Source organism: Astatotilapia calliptera, chromosome 15, assembly GCF_900246225.1.
Source record: "Astatotilapia calliptera chromosome 15, fAstCal1.2, whole genome shotgun sequence".
Lineage (NCBI taxonomy): Eukaryota > Metazoa > Chordata > Actinopteri > Cichliformes > Cichlidae > Astatotilapia > Astatotilapia calliptera.
In genome coordinates this window covers 27,356,585-27,376,987 of record NC_039316.1, presented here as the reverse complement: position 1 = coordinate 27,376,987, position 20,403 = coordinate 27,356,585, and the positions used below count along the sequence as shown (strand labels likewise).

At 41.0% G+C, this 20,403-nt stretch overlaps 1 protein-coding gene across 4 annotated transcripts in view; it reads right to left on the bottom strand.

Moving 5' to 3' along the window:
• Positions 1-15,882, bottom strand: part of ubr7 (ubiquitin protein ligase E3 component n-recognin 7) — a 31,156-nt gene extending 15,274 nt beyond the window's left edge. The window contains exons 1-6 of one of the 4 annotated variants that reach the window (XM_026142536.1): positions 15,685-15,882; positions 15,193-15,329; positions 12,078-12,200; positions 7,189-7,322; positions 7,012-7,072; positions 6,737-6,832 (exon numbers count right to left, since the gene is read on the bottom strand). In XM_026142536.1, the coding sequence (XP_025998321.1) occupies positions 6,737-6,832; positions 7,012-7,072; positions 7,189-7,322; positions 12,078-12,194 (408 nt within the window). In that variant the 5' untranslated portion in view covers positions 12,195-12,200; positions 15,193-15,329; positions 15,685-15,882. Of the gene's footprint in view, positions 1-6,736; positions 6,833-7,011; positions 7,073-7,188; positions 7,323-12,077; positions 12,259-15,192; positions 15,376-15,684 lie in introns of those variants that run through there. The other 3 variants (XM_026142537.1, XM_026142538.1, XM_026142539.1) reach the window with 3 other exon arrangements.
• Positions 15,883-20,403: the final 4,521 nt, after the last annotated feature.

Genomic DNA, 20,403 nt, shown 5'->3' with positions numbered 1-20,403 from the left:
AGAATAAAATCTATAGCAGCGGTCCCCAACCCCCGGGCCTCGGACCGGTACCGGTCCGTGAGTCGTTTGGTACCGGGCCGCGAGAGTTGAGGCCCAGGTGTGAAATGTATAGTTTTCAGGGTTTTTAATCGGTTTTCAGCGTTATTTTGTTATCGTTTTTATCGTTTACTCGGTTTTCCTGGGTCTTTTCACGTGTGTTATGAATAAACCTCCTTTTTTTCGGTACCGGTACTAGTTTTATTTTGTTGTATTTATCCGCGACACCTTAAAGGCCGGTCCATGAAAACATTGTCGGGAATAAACCGGTCCGTGGCAGCACAAAAAAGGTTGGGGACTGCTGATCTATAGCCTCCAACTTGACTTTGTGGATAGTGATGCGGTCAGAATCCCAGTTCCTTTGCTATGTAAATATTTATGGTATGTTATAGGGGTGGGTTTTTATTAAAATCGATTCTGGCTTGGATAACGTAAAATTGATTCATTAAAATCCTGAATCGATTTTTTTAATATTAATTTATTTTGCCCGAAATGCCAGAATCCCAGGTGAAAGATCACAAAATTTCAACAACCACCAAACAGCTAAGACAGTAAAATGAGAGCAGGTACACGGCTTCTGGACAAAGACGTAAACACACAGCGTGGACCCGCGGATCAGAATCAGTGAGATGTCGCCTTTCTCACCTGATGGTCGGGGCTGAAAGCCGACAGCTCGCTGATTCTGATCCGCAGGTCCGCGCTGTGTGTTTATGCCCTTTTTGCGCTGATCATATGGCTCTTAGTTTTATCTCTCTCCAAACAATATTGACCGAACCAGCAGCAAAAGAAGATCCAAACTACGCTTCACATAAACATCGTCATGAATTCCCTCTGACTTCTGCTGACTTTTCAGGATAAAAATCACACTTCATGCACAGCTCTCTCTCTCTCTCTCTCTCTCCTGCATTATTCGCTTGCTTGTTACGCACAAGTCTACCGTTGTTTACAGCGCTGTCGGCAGACGTTTTTTTTCCCCCTTTTACTTACTTCTGAAAAGTAAACCTAATTTCTGCCGTTCAATATTGAACAAATTTAAACTTTTTAAAATTAAGCAAAATGCAAAACGCTTAGCCGTGTCTCTAATAAAACCGCTGTAACTTCAGAGGTAATGTTCATGTGTTGATTAATGGTTTTCTTTCGTTTGTGATGTACTGCAGATTATTTTTATAAAATCCCAGGCCAGGAAAATCACCTTCATGTTTTTCTGTGTTTTATCTTCAGCTACTTTGACACAAAGGCCTCTGCTGTGATGCTCACACCTTTGATAAAGTCTTGCGTGTGTCAGCTTCCTTTTAATAGATACAAAAATATGTAAATGTACTGATCTGAATTATAATATTTCTGACTGTCAAAATTTCCCAGATTCGAATCGAATTAAATCGAATCGTGGACCGAATCGATTCGGGACCTTGTGAATCGGAATTGAATCGATTCTAGAAATCAGTGACGATACCCAGCCCTAGTATGTTACACACTGATCAATGACCAATTGTTTGTCTTATTATAATCAATCATACTGATGGAAAAAATGTGTCACATTTGGATCTTGCAGATAACTTCACTCAAATATTCATGTTGAGGCTGAAATGATTTTAAGACTGAAACTGAACCAAATGTGTTTTAAGTAACATTTAAAATGTAGACTGCAGAGAGTCTGATTGTAATCTGATTACGCTTTACGTTGAAATGTGTTCACTGATTGCGGTTCAGTCATTTAATATCAGACAGCATTAGTGAGGATGTGTTGTCTTTTAAATCAGGCTGAGCGGGTCAACCCAGGCACACATCAACCGGATCACATTTTAGATTCAGCTCCGGTCATTTCCCAGCTCATCCCACCTGGATTCATCCTATTTTGCATTTATGAGCCATATTCATCATCATCATCATCATTTATTTATTTATATAGCACTTTAAAAACACACCTGGTAGACCAAAGTGCTGTACAATACTAATATGCACATAGTAATAAAATCAGACATAGCAATAAAGTTTAAAAAAACAATTAAAAAATAAATAAATAAATAAAAAATAAAAAAAATAAAAAATAAAAATAAAATAAAAATGTCAGTTACCCACAGAGTTAAAAGCCAGGGAATAAAAATAGGTTGCTGAAAACTACCCTGAAATATCCAAAATACGTAAAAGTTAAAAGATTTCTAATATGTTTGCCTTTAAGATGAAAATGTGTCATCTATCAGTAAAGACTGATATGAGATCAATGTTCGGCTTTAATGTTCCACAAAAAAAAAAAAAAAAACTCTTCAAATTACAATTGCTTACACAGCAATTGTAATTTGAAGAGTTTTTTTTTTTGTTTTTTTTTAAGTATGTTTATTGAGATTTTTTGATATAAGAGGGGAAAAAAAGACACAAAAGACACACACACAAAAAAACAAAAACAAAAAAACCCAACAACAAACAGCACAACAGCAAGGGCAAAAAACACACAAATAAGGCAAAAGATTACGCTGCAACGACAAAAACTGCCTGTCAATATATACGTCTTTGAGAGTAACAATAGCTTTCTGTGTCCAGACCTCAAAAGAGGCATCTAAACATGAGGGTGGAAATATATACAATATATTGGAGTATGGGTCGAAGTGTCTGGTAGAGCACAACCTTTTTTGATCCGACTAAAGATTTTAACGCAGTTCGAAACTATAAAATTATTGACCTTGGTTCACGGATTAGAGGACGAAAAAAGAAGTGCAGGGAGGAAACCATTCTCAACCCCACCACTCTCTATGACCACCCAGGGGGGGTATCGGCAGACATGACCTTTTTGTACCCTTCCTGTCTAGCAAGAGTTCTAGCATTTGCAGCCCAATAATAAAACTGAAACAGTGGCAGACCAAATCCACCCTTAAGTTTAGACTTACATAGATAAACTTTTGATATCCTGTCAGTTTTAAAGCTCCAAACAAATGGTAATACTACTGAGTCGATCACTTTAAAAAATTGCTTATTCAAAAAAACAGGTAAGTTTAAAAATAAATATAGAAATTTAAGAAGGGAAACCATTTTGATTACATTAATGCGACCTACCATGGAAATAGGAAGAGCCCTCCATTTCTCAATGTCCCGTTTCAATTTTTCAACTTGTTCAAGATAATTCAACTTAAAGATCAATTTAGGATCCTTAGGCAAAATAACACCCAAGTATTTCAATCTGTCTGTAATTTTAAAAGGCAAAATTAAAAAAAAAAAAAAAAATCAACATCCAAGTTTGCAGTTAAGGCCACAAACTCACTCTTCTGCCAATTAATTGTATAACCCAGACCTTCCCAAAGTGTGGGGCCCGCCCCCACTGTTTTAGCTGTTTGGTGGTTGTCGAAATTTTGTGAGGTTTCACCTGAGATTCTGGCATTTCGGGCAAAATAAATTTATATTTAAAAATCGATTCAGGATTTTAATGAATCGATATCACGTTATCCAAGCCAGAATCGATTTTAATCGATTACCAAAACCCGACTCCCATGCGAGTCGGACGCACCTGAGCGGCACCCGCAATCACGCCTCGCCGCCTTAAAGTCTGTGCTCTCTTTGCTGTTGTGTTGTCGGGCTGTGAGCTGAAAAGCTACAGCCGGCTGTATGTGTACAGCAACCGTGTGAAAGAGATGCTGAAAAGCATGTTCATGGAAACATCGTCGGGTCTGCCGTGATATGTTTACAATGGAACTTCTGCTCCTGAACCTCTGCGCACAGTGAAGTCACTTTCAGCTTTACGCAGGACTGTAAGCCGTCATCTGTGAGGCGTGAGCGGTGTTTGCTTTTAACATGGTTCGTGGTGGAGCTGCTGACATAATGTGGATCCAAAAATCCATAATTGGCCTATCTGGGGCTGAAAGTCTCAGTAAATGCACGGCGTTTCGGCGGGTACACCAGCTTCCGCGAGTGTGACGCTTATTTTGAGTGACGAAATTTTAGTGAAAATTTTCATATCCAAATTCAACAAAGCAATAGGTCAATAAGAGGAACATTCTGTTTCATCCTTTCCTTCTTTCAATAACAACGAAATATTAGCTTTATATAGCGTACGGGGAAATGCTTGAGTATGGAAAGAATGCTTAAACATTCTCAATAAAAGCGGGGCCACCTTTTCAGAGTATTTCTTATACAATTCAATGCCAAACCTATCTGGGCCTGGGGACTTTCCATGGGGGAATGACTTAATAGCTTTCGAAACTTCTTCAATAGTAATATCTGGGTTTAAAGCCTCTCGAGCAGCGTCATTCATTTTCGGGAGATCCAGCTTCCCTAACCAATCAGAAATATTGCCCCAAGATTTCGACATAATCTTCATAATATTCTCTATATTGCTCATTAATAGCTTTAGGGCTGATTAAAATTTCGCCTGATCTTGACTTAATTTTGTGTATAGCCCTACTGGCCTGTAGGCCTCTCAGCTGCCGAGAAAGAAGCTTATGGGGCTTATCTCCAAACTCTAAATGCTTCTGTCTGATCCTAAATAGCTGATCTGTTACTTGACTAGATAAAATTGTGTTATACTCAAACTTCCTTTTAATGATGTCTTGAAACAAAGAGGGACAAGAGGAGGCCTTGTGGTCCTGTTCCAACTGTGTTAATTCAGTTTCTATTTCTAACAGGCATTTCCGGCGTTCTTTTTTTAATGAAGATTCAAAAGAAATAATTTCTCCTCGCATTACCATTTTAAAGGATTCCCATAAAATCGAATCAGAAACATCTTGTTTATCATTAGTTTCCAAGAATTCTGATATTTTACTTGTCATAAATTGGCAGAAGGATGTCTCAGACAGGACTGACGGGTAAAAACGCCAGTTACCCTGTTGTTTCGTACCACAGAAGTCCAGGACTAAAGAGGTTGGAGATCAAGATGTTGTGATAAGTTGAGCATACAACGTTAGACATCAATTTAGAATCAAGCAAAAAAAAAAAAAATCTATTCTGGAGTACGATTTGTGCACTTGTGAAAAATAAGAGTAATCTCTACCAGTAGGGTTACACAGTCTCCAAATATCAACTAGATTAATGAAAATCAACATATTATTCAGAACAGTTGAAGAATTAAACAACTGAGAGGTTTGAGTAGAGCTGTCCAAGTGTTTGTCAAGTACACAATTAAAATTGCCTCCTAAAATTACATGAGTATCAGAGAGATTAGGTAATAAATAAAATATTTGTTGAAAGAAAGCTGGGCTATCAAAATTAGGACCATATAAATTCAATAAAGTAACATGGGTTGCATGAATATGGCCCATCACCAGAACAAATCGACCATTCTGATCACTAACCGTGGACTCATGTCTAAATGGGACTGTTCTTCGGATCAATATAGCCACTTGGGCTAATCAGATTTTTCAGTTGACATTCTCCAGAATGCCGACTGAAAAATCTGATTAGCCCAGGAGCACCTGAACCTCTCTTTAGTCAGTTTCATTTGCGTTTGAAGAATTTTTAAAGCATTTTTATCTAATAATGGCAGAAATAATGTAACTCTTTATTAGCATTACTATTATTGTTGGAATTACTGAAATAATGAAATGGGCATAAACAGACTTGAGGGCAGATCCACTCTGTAGTCTATTGTCATGGGTAACTAATCTCACAGGTACATCAGTGATCTGTCACATTACAGTTTAATTATTTGATTTAAAACCAGATGTAAAGTTAGGATTCACGCTCATCTAATAAAACCTCAAGTTGTTAAGGTCAAATTAATGAACAAGAACATTATAATAAAATTATATATTTTATAACCAACTTTGTTCCACTGATATGATGAGAGTTGCCCAAACTGATTAAAATGACCCTTTTTTCCCCATCCCGTTTTTATAAATAAATATGAGTCAGCACTGACACATGTTCAAATTCCTTTGTCTGCTGGACTGAAATAGCAGCTCTGCTCTCTATTTATCCTTTACCATAGTGAATCATTTGAGGGATTCATTGATGATGGCTGTTTCTACTCACACACATGCGTAACTCAAGAGTCGGCATAGCCAGTTGTTAATGGACTCTGATCAAGTTCTGAAAATGAAACTCAGAATGTATTTTTAAACTCAGAGTTTGCCGAACCTGCTTCCTGGAACAGGCCCAGATCAGTAAAGTACTGATTTGTTTTACTGTCTGAGGATGGGTTAAGGTTTTGTGAAGGACATCATCAGGGTGAAGTTTATCACCAGACATTATTCTCTCATTCTCCACCGAGGCACTTCCTTCTTCTTTATGTCATTAACAGTCTTTATTTCTAAATTTCTAAAGGCCTTTAAAACCGACTGCGCTGAGAAAAAAAAAAAATGACAAAAATAATTTTTTGGATTTGAATTTCTCATGTGACACATGTACACACTTAAGGTGTTGCGTTTTTTGGAAAAGTTTTCCCTTTAAAAGAATGGACTATGAAAGAAATGAAGTGGACATGAAGCATGGTTTATCTGAATTTCAGGAGCAGACAGCAACACTTCTAGTTTGATCCAGCTATAATAGCAGTGGTTTCCAAATAGTCTGATTGGTCAGAACCATTTATTTACATAAAAAAAAAGAGGGTAAAAAAAAAAAAGTACGAGTCCAAACAATATTTTCAACAAGCAAAATATTCACATGGATTTGCGTTTGGTGTGCAAAAGCCTTAGGTCACTGAAACGTGCTCATACTGGGTTATAGATCTGTGTATAAGGGTTAGTAGTGGTCTGATTTCTCAGGTGAGAGAGGTTACCTGATCCTCTGGGTCCGGGTACGGTCGGCCGCAGGTGCAGTAAACTCCAAAGAAATTCTGACTGTATTTATTCAGACTGTTTACCTCATCTTTGTCCTGGAAAAGACACACACACACACACACACACACACACACACACACACACACACACACACACACACACACACACACACCCAAGTGATCAGCATCAGTTATCATGGTGATCTGTCAGGTAAACACAAATGTCTGTGCTCTGAGGTACCTCCTGCTAGTGACTCAGGTCAACGAGGACTCACCGGATGGAGTTTACACTGCAGCTCCGAGAACTTCCCGTTTCCACAGTCACAGCGGAAGTTCCTGCACCAGAATAAGAGACAGTTGTATTGACCACCTCACCGTGTGAACTGATAACTGCAGAAACTGACCAGTAGTTTCTGGTCAGTCACTAACTTATCAATAAAAGCATTGATCACCTCTTAGTGTACAGTTCAAAGAGGTCATGACCTTCGTGACATTTGTAGGAGCACGCCAAACAGATGCCGGCCGCCTCGCTGCCCTTTGGCGTGCAGGTGTTACAGGCATACAGAGCCTGCCGCTTCACATAGCCCTGAGAGAGAGAGAGATGTCTGGTCACATGGTCACCTGAGGTCTGCACTACAAGGAAGGATTTATTCCAGTCCAGGTAACTTCAGAGATAACCCTGAATCTTCTGTACTATAAAGATGGTTCACTTATTCTTAAGTTGAACCAACTTTTACTTTTTTCTTTTTTTTTAAATTTACGTATTTACAGATGCTAATTTACAGATTAGAGATTAACAGCTATGACATCACCACTTACTGACCGATTGGATCTCTGGAAAATAGCATCACTATTGCTAGAAGATTCCTAAGCTTTTTATATATTATGTAACGTCCATCCATCCATCTTCATCCGCTTTGTAGGGGGCCGGGTCGCGGGGGCAGCAGCCTAAGCAAAGAGGCCCAGACCTCCCTCTCCCCAGCCACCTCCTCCAGCTTATCCGGGGGAATACCAAGGCGTTCCCAGGCCAGCCGAGAGATATAATCTCTCCAGCGTGTCCTGGGTCTGCCCCGGGGCCTCCTCCCGGTGGGACATGCCTGGAACACCTCACCCAGGAGGCGCCCAGGGGGCATCCTTGTCAGATGCCCGAACCACCTCAGCTGGCTCCTTTCGATGTGGAGCAGCAGCTGCTCTACTCTGAGCCCCTCCCGGATGGCCGAACTTCTCACCCTATCTCTAAGGGAGAGGCCAGCCACCCTTCGGAGGAAGCTCATTTCTGCCGCTTGTATCCGCGATCTCGTTCTTTCGGTCACTACCCACAGCTCGTGGCCATAGATGAGGGTAGGGACGTAGACCGACCGGTAAATTGAGAGCTTCGCTTTTACACTCAGCTCCCTCTTCACCACGACGGACCGGTGCAGCGTCCGCATTACTGCAGCTGCAGCCCCAATCCGTCTGTCGATCTCCGGCTCCCTTCTCCCATCACTCGCGAACAAGACCCCGAGATACTTGAACTCCTCCACTTGTGGCAGGAACTCATCCCCGACCCAGAGTGGGCACTCCACCCTTTTCCGGCTGAGAACCATGGCCTCAGATTTGGAGGTGCTGATCCTCATTCCCGCTGCTTCACACTCGGCTGCGAACCGTTCCAGTGCGAGCTGGAGGCCTTCACCCGATGAGGCCAACAGAACCACATCATCTGCAAAAATCAGAGATGAGATTCTGAGGCCACCAAAGCGAAAGCCCTCCGCCACTTGGCTGCGCCTAGAAATCCTGTCCATAAAAATTATGAACAGAACCGGAGACAAAGGGCAGCCCTGGCGAAGCCCATCACCCACCGGGAACGAGTCCGACTTATTGCCGGCAATGCGAACCAAGCTCTTGCAACGGTTGTATAGGGATCGAATGGCCCGTAGCAATGGGCCAGACACCCCATATTCCCGCAACACCTCCCACAGGACACCCCGAGGGACACGGTTGAATGCCTTCTCCAAGTCCACAAAACACATGTAGACTGGTTGGGCAAACTCCCATGCACCCTCAAGTATCCTGGAGAGGATAAAGAGCTGGTCCAGTGTTCCGCGACCAGGACGAAAACCGCATTGTTCCTCCTGTATCCGAGGTTCGACTAACGGACGAACTCTCCTTTCCAGCACCCTGGCATAGACTTTCCCAGGGAGGCTGAGGAGTATGATCCCCCTGTAGTTGGAACACACCCTCCGGTCCCCTTTCTTAAAGATGGGGACCACCACCCCGGTCTGCCAGTCCACAGGTACTGCCCCTGATCTCCACGCAACATTGCAGAGGCGTGTCAACCAGGACAGCCCTACAACGTCCAGAGCCTTCAGGAACTCGGGGCGGACCTCATCAACACCAGGGGCTCTGCCACCAAGGAGTTGTTTAACTGCCTCAGTGACCTCGCCCCCGGAAATTGGCGGGTCATTCCCCTCATCCCCAGACTCTGCTTCCTCCTCGGAAGACGTGTCAGTGGGATTAAGGAGGTCCTCGAAGTATTCCTTCCACCGCCTGACAATTTTCTCAGTCGACGTCAGCAGCGCTCCGCCAGCACTATACACAGTGCAGGTAGAGCAACGCTTTCCCCTCCTGAGACGTCTGACGGTTTGCCAGAATCTCTTCGAGGCAGTCCGAAAGTCTTTTTCCATGGCCTCTCCGAACTCCTCCCACACCCGAGTTTTTGCTTCAGCCACTGCCCGAGCCGCATTCCGCTTGGCCTGTTGATACCTGTCGGCTGCCTCCGGACGTATTATGTAACGTCTTTGTGTTTTTCTAATGAGCATCAGTAAATAGATAATAAATAATAGATGGAACTCTATTTTTTATTTTAATTTTCTCTGTTAGCAGCAAACAATTTTCGAACAGTTTCATTGTTCATTAATTAATTTATATCTGATCCTAAAACAGAACACCTACACTGTACCTGCTGACTTCAAATCAGATCTGTACACAGGCTATGTTTGAATTCTATTTAACCTTTACCCTCTTCAAAAGTTGATTCTGTTCATCTGGACGCTACGTCCAGATGAACAGAATCAACTTTTGGAGATTTACTTACCTGGATGATTGAGAATGCATCAAACCTTTACCCTCAAACCCATAATCAGCAGTAGATGATAGACTGACCCTATCATCGATCATTTTTACAAGAGAGATTTATTTATTTATTTGCCCAAGAGTAAGTGTGACAAAGTGGGTGAGAAGACCATTTGTCTATATTCTTAGTCAACATTATTGTTTTGATTTAACCATATTTCATATATAGTCTGCAATAGGCAAGCATCTACTATCCCGGGTTTGTTTATGTTTTGCACTTTTACAGATTATATAATATAACATCTTGGTTTAAATCAATTCCTACAAGTTTGTTAAGTTAACATGTTCTTTATTTCAACTGTTAATTTGTATTGTTTAGAACTTACCTTACCTACCTGTCTTCCAGAAACAAAAGGAGGAAATGTAGTTTTAATTCCTCCTTTATACCTTCTGGGTTCATCTGAGGTCACAGGAAGAGACCAAGTGCAGACGGGGAAGAACTTTTATAATTTAATAAAGTTGATTTTAGAGGGTTTATGAAGAAATAGATTTATTGTTGTAATATGTATTGATTACACCACTGAGTTCATGTTGCCAGTAAAGAGGAGTAGTAGAGGTTTGAATATAATCATGTTGATCTTATCTACCTACTGAATGGAATAGTCCAGAGGACAAATTGTTTGGTTATGTGGAGTATTTAAGCAGAAGAACTCAGGTGTTTCAAAAGAAAGGTTCAGGTCAGTGTAGCTGTGTGCAGTTTGACCTTAATTTCCATTGATTTAAGTTCAGTTATGTTTATTTGAACTGAGTTAATTATAGAGTTGAGTTTCTTATTTGTTTCTTTGTAAATATTGTTTGGGTCACAAAATGGTGAATAAATCACTTGCTACACTGGACAGCATCATCTCCTGCACTTCTTTGACCGCTTAAGTCGAGTCCTCCCACAGTAAGTTTGCTAATAATATTGGTTGAAGCTAAGAGAAGCAGTTAACTGAAAAATAATAGCTGTTTTTAACAGCACCCTCTTCCAGCTGCGCCAAAATGCAACAATTCATTTACTGAAACTCATAACAGAAAGAAAGAAAGGCAAGTAGCCTATGTTCAGAAAAAAGCCCCAAACACTTTATTTACATAAAAAAACAAACAAACAAAAAAAAAAAAAAACAGTGATGGGGAGGGAAACAAGGAGAAACTATAACCATGTTTACAGGTTATTTAATAGTCGAGGCGTCGTTTGAAGCTTGGCAATATCCTGAAAGACGCAGGAATAAGTAGTAGGATTTAAGAGTGTAATAACGGACAGAAGATGGCAGCAGTCCATCTACAAGGATGCCAGCTGCCATTAAACGCCAAAGAAGAAGAAGAAGCAGCAGTCTTCGGTATCGTATGTCCAAATTCCGGTATTTGTGTCCAAATTCAGGGGCCACATCCTTCGGAGGTAGCACTTATAGAGGCTGACAGACCACGTGACTTTCGCGCATTGCATGCCGGGAACTCGTGGCAAAACAATCCAAGTACCGCATCAAATGCAAGCATTTGCAGCACCGCGAAACGTTCATTCTCCGGTTCCAATACATTCTTGCTTTTTCTTTGGCCCCCAAAAAGGTATGTACAAAACGAAGGAGAACAATGCCGGTCCGTACAAAGACAGACTTGATGAAAAGTCAAAAAAAGATACGAGGAAAAAAATCAAAGGAGTGAAAGGGTTAGACCCTTATGAGCACACAGAGTGGACAAAAGACGTTAGCGTGCTGCCCAACTTTCACCATGCTCAGATTTATAATTATACAGTTCTTGGAGTGAGTGCATACACTCATGAAGTTTTTAGTAACTTCAGGTCACTGCAACAAGCCCAGGTACAGTTTACCGAAGGATGGGTACAGGACCTTGAAATGCACCGTGTAGAACGAAAGACCATCGTACATATCATAAGTTTACCAGTCTCACAAATCGTCTTCATAAATACACATTTGTTAACAGTTTATTAATAGGACCTTTGAGCCCAACGGTAATTAATTAGTAGTGGAAATAATTTCTGGTATACGTTACGGAAATGTAGCAGTGACAATAATATTGTATACTGTAATGCAGTGACTAGTTGATTATCAAAATAATCATTTGTGGCAGCCCTACTGTGAATGATTATATTGCACCACCCAGCAAAAAGTCTCCGCAAATATATCACCTATTGGACTGAAGATTGTCGGCTGGAAAATTTTTACATATGCCCAACCTTAGTGGAGATAGGTTTATCAGTCTGTGGGGATGTTTTGCCAGACGTTTTACTCACCTGAGGATAGGAGCAGTGGTCAGAGTCACTTCCTGCCAGCACAGCTGAAGCTTCTTCCTCTAGCTCCTCATCTTCCTCCAGAACATCAACCAGAGACACCGTCTGTTCCTCACACATCCTCCTCTGCTCAGGTACACAAATAGGTCACCATGGTGAGGGGCAGAGCAGTAAGAATTACTGGCTAGACACAGATCAATATACAGTCAGTAATATATCCACAAACACAACTAGCTGAAAGTCAGTGAATGCTGCTTGGTTTGCAGTCCTGAATGTCACGGCACAAGCAGGATTCACTGCACTGTTAATGTTAGCTATGTTATATTGCTGCCTCTGTACGTAGTCAGCGAAGTGCGCGTACTACGAAGCGTACGGTGTTCCAGATCTACTGGCGTTTAGATCAACTGGCGTTGGTCGAACAGATGTGTGGCAGTCTTGCGTTTCAGGAGCTGCTACCGACAAACCAGCAAAAAAAACCGCCAAATGTGTCACCTGTGACACTTGTGAGGTTATCTCAAACACACTCCGTCAGTCTTGATGCTGTTGAACAACAAAATGTTTAAAAATGTGGCGAGTTTACCTGGTGATATCCTCACGCGCGCCGCGATCGCAAAAACAGCAAACAAGTAACACCACGCCGATGTTGTTCACAGGACAGCAAGAGTAAACGATCGGGAGACTCTTGTCGTCATTATCGTTCTCCTGGCACGGTTTATTTCTCCGAATTCAGCGTTTTTGCTTCATAACTACAGCGTGCAGTTTACTTTGTGCACTAACATGGAGTCGAGTCAACCAGCGCCACCTCTGGCCAAGTGCCACAGCCTACAGCCAGATCAACTGGTGACACACATCTGCAGCACGTTTGAATTCGTGTCATGCACATTTGTACCTTTCAATTGTGTCTGTTTGTGCGTCATGCAAATAAACCTTTGAAATTAATGAAATGATATCATGTATTTATTATCAGCCTACATTTGTACAAAATGCCAAATGACATACACATAGTCATAAGAATCACCATCCTGATATCAATACTTTGGCCCATAAGAAAAATGTGGTGAACAAATATATGACACACTAACATTTCACCAGTGTTGTAACATCACATGTCGTTAGCATAGTCTGCCTGTGTCTTCCCTCTGCAAACGAACATGTAAGAGTTGGTTGTGATATACAGTCTGCATAAGTGTGGTCAATCTAATAAACATTTGTAAGGAGATGGCAGTTACTGTGAATGTACAGCAGGTGATTAGTAATAAACAGTCAGACAATGACTCTGACAATCTCATTCAGTCTTGCAGAATGAATGCACCTTCTGTGGAAAGTGGTACCACACAGTGTGTGTGGACTTCCCCTGTGCAGAAGGCGACTACAAATGTTGTGGGTGCTAAATAAACAGAAAAAAAATGATCCCTGTTGTCTTTGCTTACTGATTGTTTTCAGTGTTGACAATCCACATTGCTGGCATTGCATCTTTCAACATGTTTGTTGGTAGATTTGGATGTACCAGGGGTTAGTGCAGCCACTCAGCCTCTACTCAATGTGATCATAGCAGCAGGTGCAGATGTGTCACAAGTTAATCTAGTAGTAGGCTATGGTAGTAATGGACTGAGCTCCATTTGAAACTGCTCCAGCTGCTGCGTGATAGTGGATCTGCTACAAATTGAAGATCATAAGCAAGTTTTGGAAATTAACCCTTGTATTATGTTGAAGAACAAACAATTGACATTGATTTTGTTGCGGGTCATTTAGATCCGTACTGTGTAAATCCATTCAGAAGTATCCAAAAACTGCAATAAAACAATAGCAACTTTATTTCCCAACAGATAAACATGTAGAACACAGACATACAACATAACTATTTTAGGAACAATTTGGTTTTTCGTTCTTACAAACACGTATTTTGAACTTGCCCAACGTTCTCAGTTTTTCAATGCTCAACATTTTCGATTTTGTCCACATGATGGACAGAATGTAACTGTGTGCTTTCTGCAGATGTACTTCTTGCATTTCTCACAAAAAGTGCTTGTTTTAAAACAGGAATCTTCCCAACTAAGATTTAAAACAAAAGATTTCTACGTCTCCTCCAGTCTCACAAACAGATGACAAACCAAGCGACACACCTGAGTCACTGACTTTATATATAACTACCAACTCTCCAGCCATGTTGATGAATTGCGTATATTGGCTGGAAATATTAATTTCCAGGGAAAGGACACAGGCAGACGATGCTTACATGATGTGATGTGACAACACTAATGAAATATTGATGTGTCATATTTGTCCAAGGTGTATTTCATTGTTATGGGAAAAGAGAATATCAAAATCATGATGACCAATTGGAGTGGTGATTTCTATGACTTTGTGTATATAATTTGGAATTTTGTACAAATGTAGGCCAATAAGGAATATATGATATCATTTCATTCATTTCAAAGGTTTATTTGCATGACGCACAAACAGACACAATTGAAAGGTACAAATGTGTTGTGCAAGAAACGAAATCAAACGTGGTGCAGATGTGTGTCACAGGTTGATCTGGCTGTAGGCTGTGGCACTTGGCCAGAGGTGGCGCTGGTTGACTCGACTCCATGTTAGTGCACAAAGTAAACTGCTCGCTTTAGTTGTGAAGCAAAAACGCTGAAACCGGAGAAATAAAACGTGCGAGGGGAACGATAACGACGACAAGAGTCTCCCGATCGTTTACTCTTGCTGTCCTGTGAACAACATCGGCGTGGTATTAATTGTTTGCTGTTTTCGCGATCGTGTCGCGAATGAGGATATCACCAGATAAACTCGCCACATTTTTAAACATTTTGTTGTTCAACAGCATCAAGACTGACGGAGTGTGTTTGAGATAACCTCACAAGTGTCACAGGTGACACATTTGGCGTTTTTTTGCTGGTTTGTCGGTAGCAGCTCCTGAAACGCAAGACTGCCACACATCTGTTCGACCAACGCCAGTTGATCTAAACGCCAGTAGATCTGGAACACCGGCGACAATCAATAAGCATGTTAACGGTTAGCGCCAGTTAGCACCAGCCCGCATCCTCGGTAAATACGAACGGGCAGCGTGCTTAATGCTAAGGCTGCTCGCTCTGAGAACAAAAACACTCACCGATCTAGGGTCAGATTGCTCCGCTTGACTGTGAACTAGTCGATGAAGCACCAAGAATAAATAATCAAGTCCGATGTTCTGATGTGTGTCATCGAGCTGCTAGCTACCATTAACCAATGACAACTTCCGGTTCACTTCTTCAGATCGTATTTGGCGGGACGGTGAGGCGAGACGTCACCGGAACAAAAACACAAATAAAATTAGTAAACAGGTCAAGCTCCACTGTACGGAAGCGTATGCTGCCACCCAGGCAAAAGAAAAATACAAGTGTATCACGTTATAACGTGAAAGGTTTATTGTTCTAACAAGATACTTTTCCTGTTTGTACAATATACTATCATGTTTGTACAATATACTTTTCACGTTTGAACAACATAATATCACGTTATTACAATATACATAATTATCACGTTCGTAAAATATAGGATCACGTTCGTACAATATAAATATTATATACTGAGTCTGAATATTAATAAAGTTTATAATAATTACCTGATAAATAAAATAAAAAATAAGCTAAGCGCTGTGTCGCGTTCACGTGTTTAACGAATGTCCTCCTACAACTGATTAAAGCGCAGCTTTCATTCCAAACATGACTCATCAGCAAAGTTTGACCCCTGAAACTTTAAAGCCCGTTATTGTAAACTATTACTCAGTTCCGGTGTGTAGATCAGAGTGCCACATGACGAGGATTATTTGATAAATAAATCATAAAGCGAACCTGAAAGTAGTAGATGTCCGCGATGACGTCATCGAGGAAGATGGCGTCGCTGCGGACAGAGCTGAGACTCAGAGATGGGCAGAGGCAGACGGTCAGCGTGCAGGTAGAAACAGACCTTAGCTCTTTGATACGCGGAATCTCCGAGCTGAACCAGAACGTGTCGCAGCTGCTCAGCGAGCTTGTTGAGCGTGAAAAAGTATGCGCACAAGGTGAGCTACAAAAAACTACCTGTGAACAGGCGTAACAGAAAGATAGCTAGATGTGCTGAACGAGCTTCTAGGCCTCTGTTTTATTACCTGCTAAACAAATCTAGCAGAGGGTATCAAAGGCACTGAGCCTGACTCGGAGTGATGCCGTGAGTACTTAGAGCAGGGGTGGGGAACTCCAGGCTTCAATTCCCCGTGAAGCGGGAGTAATGAAATACATGTACCGGGGTTACATATTTAACATACAAAATATGAGTAACTGTATTCCGTTGCAGTTTAAATAGGTGGTAATCAGAATACAGTTGCTTTGTTGGAATAAATGGAATACACGGCGGTCATTTCCTGTTTCATATGTTAGGCTATCCCCTCTCCTTCCCCAATTTTGGTGATTAATGTGGTCGGGCGTAAGTTTAGCTTAGTTGGGTGAGCATGTAGTAGTGGTGGGTAGAACTTTGTGCCACCAGAAACTGAATTTGAATAAGTTAAATTCGAATTTGAATTGCTCAGATTGAATCTGAATTGTAACTTGAATAAATGCTTTTTAAAACTAAATTTGAATTAGCCTAATTTGAAATTTAATATATTGGTTTGAAAATGATTGTCACTAAATTGAAATTGAATTTTATATTTAGAAAATGAATTCATTTGCTTTGAAACTGTATTTTATCCTTTAAAAATGTAGCTTTCAAATAATTTCAGTTTCACTTCTCACCATTCAGTTTCATTTCTAAAATTCAATTTCAGTTCCAAAATTCAGTTTTTTTGGGACTTACATCTGGTTCCGGTGTTGTGCCAAAAACTGATTGCTCGTATTTAAACTGCTAAAGCTGCAATCAGTTTTTGGCAGTGACTTTTGTATATATTTTATTTATGCAGTTAAAAGAATGTCTCGTTGACATTAAAAATGTCTTTTGTGAGAGTAAACTGGCCAAGAAGAAAGCAGAAATTGCAACAAATATTACAATCATTCTGTAAATATATTTTAAGTGGACAAAAAGGACCGGATTGGTTATAATGTAAGTACAATAACAGAGTTATAAAGATAGTTGAAAAACAGGTCATTTTTAAATTTTATATATAACCCCTTTGTAAACCATGTTCACCGAAGTCATCTTTACGTATGTTGGTAAATAATTAAAAAGACATAAAAACACATGGAAACATTAGAAATCAGTTTTTGGCAGGCGATCACTTTTTGACACAACACCTGTTCCAGAGCAATCGAGCACAGGTTAATAGAACTACGTTTTACCAGTGGACCGAACGTGTTACTGTCAGGAATCTATAGCATCTTGAGCTGGAGCTGGATTAAGACTTCAGAATTCATTTGTCTTTTTTTTCTTCTTTTTTCCTTTCCTTGATGATCCAGGTGTCTTGAACCTTTTCCAGAAAGCATCCAGACATGAATCGACTTGTCAGGGCAAAAAGATTCAACTGTTTCCCCATTAATGGAGACTTGCATGCAGTCATTCAGTGTTTCAGGGTGTAGAGATGTGTTTTCTTCACTCGGTTCATGCAAGAAAGTCCTCTCTCACAGATGGCTGTTGATGGACTAAGTGTCAGCATTAATTTCAACAGCAACAAGATATGAGAGAGGTGTTCTGGATTCTCAGAGAGGAGATCTCTGTACAAGCAATATACTTTGCTACCCCGGTGTTCTGCAAGCCACATTTTTAGATCCATCTGCTCTTGTGGAATTTTCTCTTTCTATTCTGCATCTAGCAAACAGGCAAAATGTGTGACAAGATAATCCACCTCTTCATCCCCATAATTCGCCAACTCTTTTCTAGGGTAGGGAAGAGTGGGAGGGTCAAAAACCTTGAAACTAGAGAGAGGTTTTTCCACGCAGATTTTTAAATCTGTTGTCCATGTACTTGACTGTGTTGTCAATAATCTTCTGAATCTCTGCACCAAAGGTGTCTCTGTCTGTGCCCTCACCTCTTCTAGTAGGTCGCTGACTTTTTGTTAGCTGAGTTCCACAGTAGCAAATGCTACCATCCTGGTTCGCTGTGAACTTTGTGTCCAAGGGTTTCTGATATTCTCCTGGTTTTGTTTTCAGGCTGAGTAAGCGTGATGTGGTGCTCTCAACTAACTGATTTGTTTAGGTGTAATGTTTAGGTTTTTGTTTTTTTTGTTTTGGGGGGGGGGGGGGGGGTGTTAGGTTTTCATGCTGAAAATCAGTACAGCACTTGGATAAGATGGTACTGTAGTCCAACATGAAATGCAGGAATGCAGAATGCAGAAACAAATTTCTCAGTCTTCATTTTCTGCACCACCCCCTTAGCCTTGGCTGCATCCTCGGCTTTGACATCACTTCCTTCTGCCATGTTCTCCATATGAACAACAGTGGGAGTGTAATTTTTTTTCCACAGCCTTCAGGCATCTCAGCCAGCTTGGAACCCACTGTGTGCTCTTCAGGCCATTGAAATGTGGCAGCTTCTCATTTAGCAGTTCACTTATTTCTGTCAGCTCTCTTCGCTTCTTTGGGGAATAGTAGTACACCTTTAAGATGGTTTTCAGTGTAACTTCAAATTTTACCAGACAGTCACAGCTTTTCACGCTACCCAGCACAGCTAGCTCTAGTTTGTGTGCCACACAGTGGATTGTTATGATGTGGGGTATCCTCTGTTTCAGTCTCCCAGCTACTCCTGTTTTCTCACCCATCATCACTGCAGCACCATCAACATTTGCACACACTACTTTCTTTTTCCACGTGTCTTCTGTGATACCCATGGTGTTCACTGCTTCTCAATAGCCTCTAAAATACCTGCAGCATTTGTACTCTTGACTGGCTGAAATTTGATCATGTATGTAGCTATGTCACTATTATCTCTCACATACCTGACATGAACCAACTCCTGTTCTATTATACCAGTGTCTGTACTGCCATCTGCAAGAATGGATAAGAACCTGCTTTCTTGAATTTCCTTTTTATTCTAGTCTCTTGAAGTTTGTGCTACTGCTCCAATAAACTCTCTGCAAGCATGGTCATTGTGGAACCAAGATCTAGGCCATTTGCTATTTGAAGTTTGCAAAGACTGCTAAATTTTGCCAATGGTAGTTCACTCTTTACCACATAGTACGCAGTTCTAAACAACTTTTTCAGGACTTCTTGTTGTGCTTGGTTTATTTTTAGCATGTTTTTTGCAATGGGTGTTTGTTCTGGGAAAGATGCTGCAGACTGAGCACCAATGCATTTCTTGTGATGCAGAAATTTCTCATGGGTTCTGATGGGGTCTTTCCTAAAATTACTGGTCCCAACACACCCGGCAGAACATCATGTTATTCACCTTGTCATATTCCAGCCACAGAAATTCTTTTGTCCATGAAACCAAAAAACTGCGCTTTCTTTTTGCCTCGTAGTCTGATTTGTCGTAACTTTTCCGCTTTGTGGTAGGCCTTTCTTTGCCTGTCCCTTCTTCATCCTGACCTGTCTTTTTTGGCTCAGCAGAACTAAAATACCTGCGTAAATCCATTTGTTTTTACACATTGTCAAGAAATATACTCTAAAACACTTCTTCAGTAAAGACTCAGAGAAGAGAAACACACAGAACTTCTTGCTAGCAAGGGCAGCCTCCAGAACTGAGACTCGCGCTGAGAAACTGCCCCGGTCTTTATTTATACTTCAGTAAGCATTTGTTCCTTACATTGGAATGTGGAGGTGTACGTGTGTGTGTGTGTGTGGGGGGGGGGGGGGGGGGGGTCAGAGTGTGGCCCCATAAACGACTTCCCTTAACCTGCTGGTCTGGAAAATCCAACAGTTCATCCATATGTAAAGAAGGCACTTAAACTAAAACTGACATAGCTACGTTAATCCTACCGTAAAACAATAAGACAAGCTACGACCTCTCTCATGCTCCTATATGTGGGGGTGAACACCCTAGAATGTTACAGACCTCCTAGGATGAGACATTCTTTCAATATGCACAAAGTTCTACCCATAATGTAGTCATATATTGCTTGGCTGAGAGCGGGCCACGTTCGAGTAGTGTTTTTGTTTTTTTTAAATTTTTTTTTACTCAATTTCTATCTGGGATTAATGCAGTTTCTCTGATTCTAATTTCTGGAAACCCAAACAAAACACGTAATTAGAGGCTGTAATGTAAGGGTCCTGTTAATGCTGGTGGCGTCATTTACATAATGGACCCAGAGCCAGCAGTCCACAGGCAGGAATGCATTTCCGACACCACTTCATAAGAAGAATGTAATGTGCGAAACTTCAGTATGTACTATTTGCTGTGTGATTTTTATTACTATTAATGAAGGATACTCTCCACCGAGCTA